This window comes from Impatiens glandulifera, chromosome 1 (genome assembly GCF_907164915.1).
Source record: "Impatiens glandulifera chromosome 1, dImpGla2.1, whole genome shotgun sequence".
NCBI lineage: Eukaryota > Viridiplantae > Streptophyta > Magnoliopsida > Ericales > Balsaminaceae > Impatiens > Impatiens glandulifera.
The window spans coordinates 85,819,268-85,834,040 of NC_061862.1; the positions used below are offsets into that span (position 1 = coordinate 85,819,268).

The 14,773-nt window shown below is 26.3% G+C and overlaps 1 protein-coding gene across 2 annotated transcripts; it reads right to left on the bottom strand.

Moving 5' to 3' along the window:
• Window positions 1-12,334: 12,334 nt before the first annotated feature.
• Window positions 12,335-14,119, bottom strand: LOC124921999 (high mobility group B protein 14). 2 transcript variants are annotated; one of them, XM_047462713.1, is made up of 6 exons: window positions 14,041-14,119; window positions 13,824-13,964; window positions 13,062-13,119; window positions 12,913-12,957; window positions 12,740-12,820; window positions 12,335-12,655 (listed from the first exon to the last, which is right to left on the bottom strand). In XM_047462713.1, exons 1-6 carry the CDS (start codon window positions 14,100-14,102, stop codon window positions 12,605-12,607), a joined length of 438 nt encoding a protein of 145 aa, XP_047318669.1. In that variant the 5' UTR covers window positions 14,103-14,119; the 3' UTR covers window positions 12,335-12,604. The 2 variants fall into 2 exon arrangements, with proteins under 2 accessions (XP_047318669.1, XP_047318668.1); XM_047462712.1 differs by having other exon boundaries at window positions 12,335-12,661.
• Window positions 14,120-14,773: the final 654 nt, after the last annotated feature.

Sequence of the window (14,773 nt, forward strand, 5' to 3'; positions counted from 1 at the left end):
ATTTTTAATCAAATACAAAACTAACTAATTATTATAAATAATTATTCATGTCATCAGTTCGTCTGTTTCTTGATTAATTAGATGACTTTTAATTTTTCATAAAAGTTATTTTATACCAAAAGACACATAATTTTATGAATTTTTTTCAGAATTTTCTATTAAAATAAAATAGATATACAATAGTCTTATCCACGCATATATGCAAATAACCAGTTAATCATACTTATTATGAATTATCACAAGTTATCATATTATTAACTAATATGTATGTTATATATAAGCAATCACTTAGAAATACAATATATAATCGAAGTAATTACATTATCGTGCTTTGACCGATAATCCACGTGAAGCGACAATGCTCAAACCAAATCTGGGTGGATTGTTCTCACCGAGATAATTTTTGTGAAGATAATTTCGACTCACATAGTTGTTTCTTTAAATGCATTAATATAATGAGTTCTAACACAAATGACATTAATTTTATGTCATCTAATGATTAATCACACAAGTTCTTCAAAATATAAATGAAAAAGTCACTTTAGCAAATTAAATTTCTACATAAGAAATCGTTAAGTGCCCCAATTCATTTCATAACTTCTACACAAGAAATTAGAATGATTATAACATCTATGGTTAAAATCATTTTGACAAATAAAATTTCTAGATAAGAAATTGTTATGGGCACTCATTCATCTCATAACTTATACATAAGAAATTAGAATAGTTTCAACATCATAGTCATTTTTAACGAGTCTGATTTCTATAAAAAAATCATTGACTATAGTCATTTTAACGAGTCTAATTTCTATAAAAAAAATCATTGACTACCCATTTATCTCATAATTTATACACAAGAAATTGGAATGGTTTCAACATTAATGACTAAAATCATTTTAACTAGTTAGTCTTCCGCAACGCACCCTTGCATCTGAACTTTGAACCACTGTGCCAACGAATCCTTTCATCAGACTACCGCTTTTACGACATTTTGTCTTATTTCTAGAGACAACTTAAACTTCATATTTGACTAAACTCTATCAACAAATTAATATATACACATTTAAAATGATAATTTAATATCATAAGACTGTCTCCAATCCAACGACATATGCAAACCCATTTTGGGTTTGGAAGTTTCAACCCACCATCAAACTCAAACGCATAATGGGTTTTTGATCTATTTCTCTTTCTTGGAAACACATACTGTTCATCCATCAAAAACTATTTTATATATATATTTCAGTCCTTGATGTATTTTAATATTTACAAACAGTGTTTAAAGTTATAGGTTTAATTTTATTTTTCTATATATTAATCTTGTTTATATAATTTATTTTATTTTTTATATAATCTTTTAATATATTTTTGTTTTTTATATATTTACATAAATTATTTATATATATTTAATTGTTTTTTCTTATATATTTTTTATGTATCCTAAATTTATAATAATTACAAAATTAAAAAAAAAGATTAAAAATACATTAAAATAAAATACAAATAGGAAAATAATATTACAAACTACAAATTAAAAATAAAAGACATTTTAGACTACATTATTTAATAAATATTTCAAGATGAAAATAGTCGATTTCAAGATTTTTAATTAAATAGAAAAAAATATTGGGGTTTAATTTTTAAATTTATAAATATGTAGATAGTATTGAAAATATTAAAAAGTTGGTAAAAAAAGGAATATTTTGAGAATATTGAATATTCTTTTGAGTTTGAAAATGAGTTCTTGGGTTGAAGATATATTACTATTTTTACTGCATTTTAAGTGTAAGAATAGAATTAAGAGTTGGAAATGACCTAAAACAAAAATGTAATATATAAGACAATATATGTACTTATATAAATAAATATATTATCTCTTTTCTTAGTTATCAACCATAATATTACATTCTTTTAATTATCAAGCTTAGCTTAGTTAATTTAAGAATATATAAATTATAATTAATTATTTTAAAACTGTAACTATATGTTTCAATTATAATTAATCTTAACATCCATTAATTTTCTAAAATTGAAAACTAACTTATTAGTTATAACTTTTTTATTTCCATTCATTATTATTAATAATTTTAATAACCAAACAAATTATTAATTAAAACTAGAACAAATTAAATTATTCTCATTCTTTCTCTCAAATTCTCTCCCTTTATCACTCCTCATATATATATATATATATATATATATATATATATATATATATATATATATATTAAGTGTTATTATATATATAATTATTGATAAGACAATATATAAGATATAAGATAAAATATATTTATATATGGCAAAGAAAAATAACTAATTAAGAAAGATAAAGAGTACTAGAATCAAATATATATAAAAAAAATTAATTAAGAAAGTAGAATAAATATTATATATATATATATATATATATATATATATATATATATATATATATATATATATATATATATATATATATATATATATATATATATATATATATATATATATATATATATATTAGAATAGAGAAAAATGATAAAAAGTGAGTAGAGAGAAAAGAGAAAAAAAATTATTATTTTTTCAGTTAATCATATTGCGTCATTCCTTCCCAAATTTTCTCAATTATTTATTTATATATATATATAAATGTAGTTACTTTTATATATATATATATATATTATTTTTCATTATTATTTTTATATAAATATATTTTATCTTTTATCATCTATTTTTTTTTTCTCTCATCATATATATATATATATATATATTATTTTCTTTATGAGTATAAATAATTTTTTGGTTAATAGAAAAATTAACTAATTGGTAATAATATTAAATACAAAATATATATATATACATACAAAAAATAATAAAATTATTTCAACCATCTCAATTGGTATAGCAGTTCAAATGTTCAAATTCCATGCTTAAGACCAGAGTTTAAATCTCAGAACATGCAAATTTAGATTTTCAAGAATGCATTATTGACTATAATATATGATGACGCAACTTTTAAACAAAGAATACAAGCATCTGAAAGTGTGAGGTTAAAATTAGTGGTTGATTTGGCGAGCATTTGAAAGTGTGAGGTCACGAGATTAATGTCGAGTGGTGGGTGGTTTGTCGAGTGTGAGGTCAGAATTAGTGGGTGGTTTGGCAAGCATTTGAAAGTGTGAGTCACAAGATGAGGGTCAGTTGGGGGTTAGTGGTTGGGTTTTGACGATGGATAAGAGGTGTGTGATAAATTGAGATTGGTTGTTGATTTGTTGAAGTGGGAGTAAAAGAGAGGTCGACTAAGATTGGTGAGTGGTTTGTCGAGGGATAAGAGTCACAAGATTAAGGTTAGTGGGTGGTTTGTCAAAAGGATAAAGAGGCATATGAAAAAGTGTGAGTCACAAGATAAAGGTCAATTGGAGGGTTAGTGGTTGAGTTTGACAAGAGATAAAAGATGTGTCATCAATTGAGGTCGACTAAGATTGGTGGGTAGTTTGCCGAGAGGATAAAAGATGCATATGAAAAAGTGTGAGTCACAAAAGTACCTAATTCCTACTCTTTTACCTATTTTTTGGCCCCCTCTAAGATGACAAATCTATGAATGAGTCGTCGGTCATCAATCAAGGAAAGCGGATTCGTGATGAGTATCATAAAAGAGATCCGGATTCGAAGCTGGTCATGCCCTCCTCCTTTGTTTGAAAGGAGCGGTGCGTGTGACGAACGAAGTTTAGCATTTCAGTCTTGGTTTAAGTAAGGGGGCATACAAGATGATGGTTAATTAAGGGGTTAAGTGGGTGACGAAGGAATAAATATATGTTAACATTAAGTTTAGATTAAACTTAATTTGTACAAACTAAAACTAATTTTAAATTAATTAGATTTGAATAATATTAATTTTATTAAAAATATTAATAGAAAAATAATATTTTGTATATATTCTTATCCGTGCGAATGCACTAGATTCATGCTAGTTAATACTAGTAGGTAATCATTCAAAATATAAGAGAACCAAATAAAATTAATACCAAGTTTAATATACACAAGAGATATAACTTTTTGAAAAAAAGATTACGAATTTATATAAAAATAATATAGGTTAAATATGGAGAAATATAGTATTGAAGGGTATATATTAAATTATATAAGTTAAGTTTAATATATATAAATTACATTGTAATTACATAAAAACTACTAGTATAACATAATAATATTATAGTTAGAGCGGTCGGACGGGCCTACCCACCAAAACCCATCGTTTGTCGGGTCGATGGCGGGCCGGCCCACCATCCCGGTGGGCTGAAAATCTATAACCCAAGCTAATGTGGGTTGCAGGTTAGGCGGGTCAGCCCACGTGTTGTCTCGCTACAAATAAAAATCATTAAAAATAAATAAAAATTATTAAGTTTCAGACTTTCAGTGTGAAGCTTCTAGAACTGGAACCAAGTTTGAATTCACGAACCCTTGAAGGCAAGAACGAATAGAAGAAAGACGAGACAAATAAGTAGCCGACGACCGATGGACGAAGTATTGAGTATTTACTACTATAGTGCTGCCTATGAGAGAAAAAAACTAGGGCTATGTGGCATATGCCTATAAGGCTAATGCTATAAATCAGATTAATTTTATTTTGCCAACTCGCGAGCCAACCCCACTTCCAAATGGGTTGCTAATATTTCAGCTCAATTCTTCTAAATTGTTTGGCGGGGCGGGCCAACCCAACGGGCCTAACCCAAATTGATGGCTCTAATTATAATATGAGAAATGATATGGAAAGGAAAATTAGAGTGAAGATATAACATTATGTCATTGGTTTAAAAAAAATGAAAAAGTGTGAGGAAAAAGAAATTATTTTATTTTTTCAATTAATCAGATTAAGCCAAGTTCATCATTTTCAAATTCCATCACCTTATCATTTCTTTTATAATATTGTGATAATATCTTACAAGTATATTATTCTATATATGATAACATATCTTCTCAAATTCAAGATGGAAGAGACATAGACAATTTAATGTTAAAACGAGGTTGTGAAATTTTGTTAATATAATATTCAAAGTTAATAAACTCGTGGTTGTTGAGATCCATTCAACGACGTGATTACAGTGTATTATCTAAAAAATATTAGAAAAAATTATAATCACATGGGTATTGAATGTTGGGGTAAGACAACAACCAAAAAAAATTAAGTTATTCATGAGTCTTGTAAATTGTAATTCATCAAACGACGGGATGACAGTGTGTTGCCTAAAAAGAAATCAGTAAAGAATGTAAAATCTCATGGAAATAGAATATTGGGATGAAACAACAACTAAAAAGAATATCTAATACTAGGATAGTTGAAGAAAAAAATAAGAATACCAAAAAAATATACAAAGAAATGATAGAAATTTATTATTAAAAAGAAAATATAGTAATAAATTTATGAGAGCCCTGTTGAGATATTATATATTTAGGAAATACTTTATTCAAATATAGAATATAATGATAGATATTGAGATATTATATATTTAAGAAATTTTTTATTTAAAATATAGAATATTATGATGAAACATTAATTCTCATCAACAAAAACATAAATTATTATTTTGTTTCTTACTTTCTACTTTAAGTCTCAACTTCTTTTTCGTTTGTGATCCATCTTCGAATAAGGTGCGTATAATATTCCCTATAAATCTTAACATGGTATTAGAGCAAGGTTAAAAAAGAAAACAACACATTAGATTTCAACAACTTACTCAATGGATCGGAAGAAGTTCGTAAACATTACGTCATCAACGAAGATGAATCATCAAACAAATCGATTAAGAACAACCAAGAACAATGATTAAGAAACTACGGATGATTACAAGTTCGATTAATGTTTGATAAAAAAAATTGTTGAAGAATCTCAGTAAGTCTTCTAACTATGATTAATATTTTCGTTTTCTTTATAGTAAAGTATGAGAAAATGTTTTAACCAAAATAAAACTTAAAACTAATAGATTTGGAGCTAACTCAAATAAACTTGAAAACAAAATAATTTTTAATTGATAGATGAATCAAATACAATAATTAATGAAATTATAAATATAAAATTATTTTGATTTTATCCATATGAATCTTTATCAACATACATAAAAAAACATTATTTAACATATTTATTTCATATATGTCAATGATTATACTAGATATACATGATATTTTTCTTCAAGAAAATCAAGATTTATGTTCTTTTTGTTGAAAATCAATTTAATTTAATATTAAAATAATAACAAATAATAATAACATTTCAATTATAAAAAAAGTTTTTATCTTATACACATTGATGTATGAGATCTTATAAAGACGATACATTAACTAATATAACTAATGAGTATATCTTTTATGTTAACTATAATAGATTTTTACTCAAAATGTACATAAAAAAAATTCTCATTAAAATCAAAATAAGTGTTTTTATGTTAACTATAATAAATTTTTTCTCAATAATCATTATTTTTATTACTTAAATAAATCAACTTGTCAATCAAATCATATTGTTCCAATTTTTTGTTTCAAATAAAACTCTACACAATTATGAGAGAGTAAACATGTTATGAAAATTTTAATTACACTATATTAAGCTCAAAATATTAGTTTGAACAAATGTGTTTCAACCATAGAACGATCAATTTCATTATCTTAGACTGATTCTAACTCGATATTGCGTTTCGAAGTAGATATAATAAAATTGATAATAATCGTCAAATTCGAAAAGACATATAGAGACCTCCTTTTCAGTAGCTACAATTAATGCTAGTCGGAGTCAATGAGCAAAACAAATGCACATAAAGATAATCTATAAGAAATAAGTTTGCAAATAATTAAATACACCATGCATATTGTTAGCACCATCATATCTCTCTAAAAACACATATTATAAAATTTTAAATTGTATTTAACGAGGACATTGCATATTTCTTTTAGAAGGTTACAATTGTAGTCAGGGGCGGAACTAAGATGAAAAATTACCTGGGACTGACTCATTTGTCCGGTTTATTCACTTAATTTGCCCAAATTTTTTTTAAATTTAGGTGGGGGTTGGAACCCACCCTAACCAAAGTCGAATCCAGGATTTTTTTTTCCACTGGACTGTAAGATTTTTGGTATTATACTATTACGTGAACATATTAATCGAATTTTTCTACAAATACCCTTACTAAATAGATCTTCGGCCAACCCTTACTAAAATAAAATAAATAAACGAAATTTTAAGAGTGATTTGAATACTCAATTTAAAAAACAAAATTATACATATTAAAGAAAAATTAAGTTAAAAAAGTGTGAAAAATTAAATTAATTAGATTTTAAATAAGTGAAAACTAAATATATAAATAAAGAAAATATAAAAATCTAATTTAGTGGATTTTCGATAAATTAAAATTTATGTATTATTATATAATAAAGAAACTAACATTATAATAATTTCTATAAAATTAAGTGGGAGGGCAGGATTTGATCACCTGACATTCTCTTAGTCAGATTAATTCCAAAGCCATCCGAACAAATGGTTACATATTTAAATTTAATATACATATATTTAAAACTTTACCCTCGGCTACAACTCAAGCATTTTTTTAATTTAGGTGGGGCTGAAGCCCATCCTAGCCCAAGCATGGTTCCGCCCCTGGTTGTAGTATCATGAACATGCACAATTGTGAAAGGAAAAAAATACTCTCACAAAACACAATGGACAACAACAATCTAAAAGTTATATTCATTTGTTACTTGTAAAATATATCATTCATCATTCGTTTCATCCACTAAATACAAAATTTGGAATCGTCAATTTATCACGTATATTATTTTCACTTTTAACAATAATATGCATGATTTTTTTTAAACTTTGTTTGACGTATATTTTTCATTTTCTAAAATTCTCTAAAATAACATTACCAATATTAGCATTATATTTTTCCAAAAAGTTTTAATGTTCCAATCAAATTATCGCGATTTTGGGAATCTAAAGATGCATTATGACATTTAATACAAATGTTTACAAAGTTAGTCAACTGACACTCTCAATTATTATTGCAAACTTTAATCGATTTTTTTTAAATGTGTTTAAAAGATTATCGATTAATGGCTTTATCTATATGTCGAGTTACATTCATCAAATCAATAACAAAATTTTGAAGATTTATTGTGCATTGAGTTAAAACCCCTTTGTGAGACAAAAATACACACTTACCTTCATCATTAACACGTTTGTAAGTTTAGAAGTTGTAAACGTGTTAATGATGGAGGTAAGTGTGTTTTTCTTGTCTCACGAGGGAGGTTCTAACTTCAGTACAAAATAAATCTTCAAATTTTATTGCTGATTCGATGAATGTAACTTGACGTATATATAAAATAATAAATCGAGAATCTTCCGAACAAATTCAAAAAATCGATTAAGGATTACAACAACAATTGAGAGTGTCATTGGCTAAGTTTTCAAAATTGTATATTAAGGGGTTATAATGAATAATTTATATTCCCAAACCGTGGTAATTTTATTGAGATGTTAAAACTTTTGAGAAAATGGAATGGAATTATTGTTAATGTAATCTTAGAGAAAGGTTCAAGAAATAAAAAGTATACGTCATGAAGCAAAGGATATATCTAACAAGAAATAAATGGCTATAACTTTTAAATTTGTTGTTCATAGTGTTTTGCGAGAGCATTTTTTCTAAATTTTGCATTTTATGATACTACAACGGTAACACTCAAGAAAGAAATATGTAATTTCATCACTAAATATAATCTAGAAATTCATAATATGCGAGGTCATGGGTATGATGATGCTAGCAATATGTGTGATGTTTTTAGTGGTTTACAATATTATTTTTTAAAGATTGATATATGATTAATTGATAAAATTGTTTATACAACATATGATTGAGATGACATAAAATTTCATGCGCATTATGGTTGATACTAGTTTTTTTACATACGTGACCCAGTGGGAGATTTTTGAAATTTATGGGGTCACTGGTATAAAAAATATTTGTACAAATGTCATCTTTAATATAAGCCAAATAATGTGATCTGATGTGAAATTAAGTTTATGCCTTAGGGTGTATTTGTCATGAATATAAAGTGAGAATACATAAGTGGCATTTCTAATTTTATGAAGAGGCTAAATTAGAAATGACCAAATTATAATAACTAAATAATGTTGGTTATTTTGTAACGGTAATGGTCTTCATTTAAAGTACAATCATTTCTCTTTTGCGTCCCCATCAATAGAGACAAACTATTGACGTACTCATCAAATTGAAAGAATCATTCTATCTAAGGAAAATGAAGATTAAAGAACATTTTTATTCTAAAGAAAGAGAACATTCATGATTACAAATAAGGTATGCTTCACTTCCGCATTCAGATTTTATTTTTTCACAATTTAAATTAGGATCTAGTTCCGATAATTCTAACATATTATTCTATATACGACAACATATCTTCTCAAACTCAAGATGGAAGAGACCTAGACAAATTGAAGTTAAAGACGAGATTGTGAAATGTTGATAACATAATATTGAAGGTTGATAAACTCGTGATTGTTGAGATCCATCCAACGACGTGATGACAATGTGTTGTCTAAAAAAAATTCAGAAAAGAAAGAATAATCACATGGGCATTGAATGTTGGGGGTGAAACAACAACCGAAAAAAAATCTAAAGTTACTCAAAAACAAAATCTAAAATTACTCGTGAGTCTTGTAATCTGTTCAACGACGGGATGACAATGTGTTCCTAAAAAGAAACCAGCAAAAAAAAATATAAAATCTCATTGAAATAGTTATAGAATTTTGGATTGAAACAACTGAAAAGAAACTCTTATACTAATAGTTGAAAAAAAATAACATAAAAAAATCTAAAAAGAAATGATAGAAAGTTATTATTGAAAAGGAATATAATATAATAATAAATTTATGAGAGTCTACTGAGATATTATATATTTGAGAAATATTTTAATTAAAAGTATAGAATATTATGATAGATATTTAGATATTATATATTATATATTTAAGAAATATTTTATTTAAAGTATAGAATGTTAGGATAAATATTTAGATATTATATATTTAGGAAATATTTATTTAAAATTATAGAATATTATGATAGATATTGAGATATTATATATTTAGAAAATACTTTATTTAAAATATAGAATATTACGTTAGTTTTATATTTTTGTTAATTAGAGATGTTTTCTAAATTTATGTATATATACATCCATTGAGTCATTAATTATCATCAATAAAACATAAATAATAACATAAATTGTTCTTTCGTTTTTTACTCTCTATTTTCTCTCTTTAAATTTTAACTTTATCTTCGATTGTGATTGATCTTCAAATAAGGTACGTTTAAACTTCCGTATAAATTTTAACATGGTATCGGAGCAAGGTTAAAAAAGAAAACAACATATTCGACTTCAACGACTTACTCGACGGATTAGAAAATGTTCGTAAGCATAACGTCGTTAACGAAGATGAATCATCAAACTAATCGATTAAAAACAACCAAGAACAATGATCAAGAAACTACTCACGATTACAATATATTTAAGGAATGATTCAAAAGATTGAAAGAAAAAAAAAATTGTTGGAGAATCCAAGTAAGTCATTTTAACTATGATTAATATTTTTCGTTTCTTTAGAATAGAGTATGAACAAAAATATTTTAACCAAAACAACACAATAAAACTAATAAATTTGGAGCTAATAACTCAAACAAATTTGAAAACAAAATAATTTTTACTTGATAGATGAATTAAATACAATCAATCATAAAGTTAGAAACATAAAATTATTTTGATATGGAATCTTGCTAGACATATAAAAAAAATATTATTTAACATATGTCGATGATTATATTAGATCTAAATAAAATTTTCTTTTAAAAAAAATCAAAATTTGTGTTTTTTCAAAAAATCAAGACATTACATATTTCTTTTTGAGTGTTACAGTTGTGGTTGTGGTATCATGAACATGCACATTTTGAAAGAAAAAAACGTTATTACAAAACACAATGGTAATCAACAAATCTAAAAATTATAGTCATTTGTTTCTTTGTAAAATATATCATTCGTTTTTTCCACTAAAATACAAAATTTGGAATCGTTAATTTATCATGTATTTTATGTTCACTTTTTACTAATAATATACCGAATTTCTTTTTGAACTTCGTGTGACGTATATTTTTATTTCCTAAAATTCTCTAAAATAACATTACCAATACTAGCATTTCATTTTCCCAAAAGAATTTAATGTTTCAATAAAATTATTGCGATTTTGGGAATCTAAAGATGCATTATGACATTTTAATGCACATGTTTGCAAACTTAATCAACCTACACTCTCAATTATTGTAGCAAACCTTAATCGATTTTTTTTTTAATTTGTTCAAAAGATTATCGATTAATGACTTTATCTATATGTCGAGTTACATTCATCAAATCAACAACAAAATTTGAAGATTTATTGTGCATTGAGTTAGAACCTCTTGTGAGACAAAAATAACACTTACCTTCATCATTAACACGTTTCCAACTAAATTTTTGTAAGTTTAGAAGTTGTAAATGTGTTAATGATGGAAGTAAGTATATTTTTCTTGTCTCACGAGGGAGATTCTAGATTCTAACTTCAGTGCAAAATAAATCTTCAAATTTTGTTGCTGATTTGATGAATGTAACTCGATATATAGATAAAATCATAAATCGAGAATCTTCCGAACAAATTCAAAAAATCGATTAAGGTTTACAACAACGAGAGTGTCGATGGCTAAGTTTGCAAATATGTATATTAAAGGTTATAATAAATATTTAGATTCCCAAACCGTGGTGATTTTATTGAGATGTTAAAACTTTTGAGAAAATGGAATGGTCGTTAATGTTATCTTTGAGAAAGGTCCAAGAAATAAAAAGTATACGTCACACGAAGTTCAAAAAGAAATCATATATATACTATTGGTAACCGAGTCATAAATAAAATATGTGATAAAATTGACGATCCCAACTTTTGTATTTTGCTGGATGAAGGAAATGATATATATAACAAGAAATATATGGCTATAACTTTTAAATTTGTTGTCCATAAGTGTTTTGTCGAGAGCATCTTTTTTTTTAAATTGTGCATTTCATGATACCATAACTATAACACTCAAGAAAGAAATATATAATTTCCTCACTAAATATAATCTAGAAATTCATAATATACGAGTGCATAGGTATGATGATGCTAACAATATGTGTAATGTTTTTAATAGTTTGTAAGGTTATTTTTTAAAAAAATTGCCCTTATGTGCATTACTGTATTGACTCCTCCCTTGTTTGAGACATAAATCGAACTAACTCTACCAATTTCAATAGTTGTCATTGTGATAAAGGTTGACCACCATGTAGGATTAAAGGTACCAGACCAAATGGAAAAAGAATTCAATTTTTTTAAACCATTTAAATCAATATTATTAATAGCATAAACTATATTATAGAACTACATCTGTTTTAATAAAATCAAAAATCAACAACCCTTCATGATCATCACGAGCCCTGGACAGTTTGACTAATGTATAAACAAAACAGACATAATGGATCACTTAACTATAATTGGCGTGTTCTTGCGTCATTCCTCTTCATAGTCTGAGTCCTCGTTCACTTGGTGTTTCCGAATTTCCTGAAACTAAAACTTTTTAGTGCTAGCAGTAGGCCAATGAGCTCACCTTTCATAGATATGATTCTAGCAGACCAATGAGCTCACCTTCCACTCATTATACTTTTCAATGGCTTTGTCAAATTCCGCTCTTTTAACGGTGGCTAAGTCGTAGTATTGAACTTTATCCTGTCGAAGAACAAATTATTAGGGATGATTGATTTCTTAGAAGCTGTTAATAATGATTATTGACTGAACTCCAACTATATATGAATGCAAACCTCATATTTCATTGTTTTCCACTTTTCTCCACCAGCTTTCCCAATCTGAAACATGGGGGTAATGTAATGAAGCTTTGAATAAATCAAGAAGTTGAACCAAATGAATATTAATAAATAAATCAAAATAGAATTGCTCTAATAATACTTACATCTTGCATTGTTTTGATGTCTGGATTCTGTTCCTGGAATTCTTTGCGGAAATCCTCCCTTAAACCATAGGAATTGTATTCAATTACAGAACCAAGGACTCGATATGAGTTAGAAAAAGAAGTAAAAATGGGAGAACAGTACCAGATTCTCCACAATGCAGAAAAGAAACCAAGAACCGCAATGTTTTCTTAAGACAGACACAAAAGCATATGTATATTGGGTTTTTAGCTAAGAAATTAATCATCCAAAGGTTCAACTTGCACATTTACATCTTGTAAAAGCAAAATATTCTGAATGCTTATACAGTTCAAGCCCTGGCCAATAATGTTTTTATGCTTCATTATGTTAAGGTTGTATTCATCAATCTACATAGGATCTCATGATATTTAAAACCCTAACATATATCTGCCATGGATAATCAATCACCTTCCAGCAATGTTAAGTTGAAAAGGGGATTTGTTTTATTCTAAAAGTAAATTCAGTGGATAAATCCTAGTAATGGAGGAGGGTTCTTGAAAGATGAAGCTAGTAATGAAGAAAACCATGAACAGATGAACAAAAAATGAACAAGCTTAAAGATTTGTGACTACTAAATTTTGTTGGAGATAAATGGGTTAAAGGATTGAATGATTGACAAACAATCTGAAGTTGGAATACAAGATAAATGGGTTATGCATATTACTGCTAATTAAGTAAGAAGAGTCTGAGTTTGATCGGAATAAGTAGTAAAAGATGCAGAGAGAGAGAGAGGAGGATGTTACAAGAAATAGAAGAAAGCAGTGGGAGGTTTCTTTGGCTTCTTATCATCCACTTTCGCCTTCTTCTTCTTTATTGTCGGCTTTGTCTTCAATTTGCGTCTGTTCTGGTTGATTTTCTCCGGCGATTTCTGCAACACCAGTGTCCTGTAAGTTGAATAAATTCTCAACCCAGAAAACCAACCTAAAATATGATTCTGATTAATAAAGAACCCCTGCTTACCGGTCGTCATTTCCAGCCGAATCCGAGGCAAGACTGATGAGAGATTTCTTTGGCATCGTCATTCTTCTGGGTTTTAGTTCGCCCACTTTGGGTTTTATATTATGACATAATTTGTATTTTACTCTATTTATTATTAAATATAAAAAAATTTAAAATAGTATTTTAATAACTTAAATTATCACTTAATTTAATATTTTATTTTTATTTTTAATATAGGTTTATTTAATAATCACTTAATTTTAAGTAAAAAAAAAATATAAAATATCAAATTTATTTTAAAAATAGAAAGAAAACAAAATTAAATAAGTCACTTTAAAAAATTTCAAAATTAATGTTATATTTAAAATTGTATTAAGTTTTTCGATCTTTTCTTGTTACAAGTACAATAATTTTCTTATTTTTATTATATTTTATCAGAATTTTAATATTACAAAATTAATTTTAAACATTATTTAATAAATTTTAAAAATTAGTTATAAAATAAATAAAAGGAGAAGGGATTATATATATATCAAATTTCCTATCACTTAACGTCCAATCAAATTTCATTTAATTGTCCCGGTTTTGCTCAAATTCAAACTTTCGAGTCTGAAGAGTGATGATCTTATATTTTTCTTAAATTATTTAGAACATGTGTTTGAAAAAAACTGTAGGTTTTAACGAATTTATAAAAATTTAAAAAAATGGTAACAATCAATTATTTTTACAAAATTAGGCACGGGTTTAGTTTGTA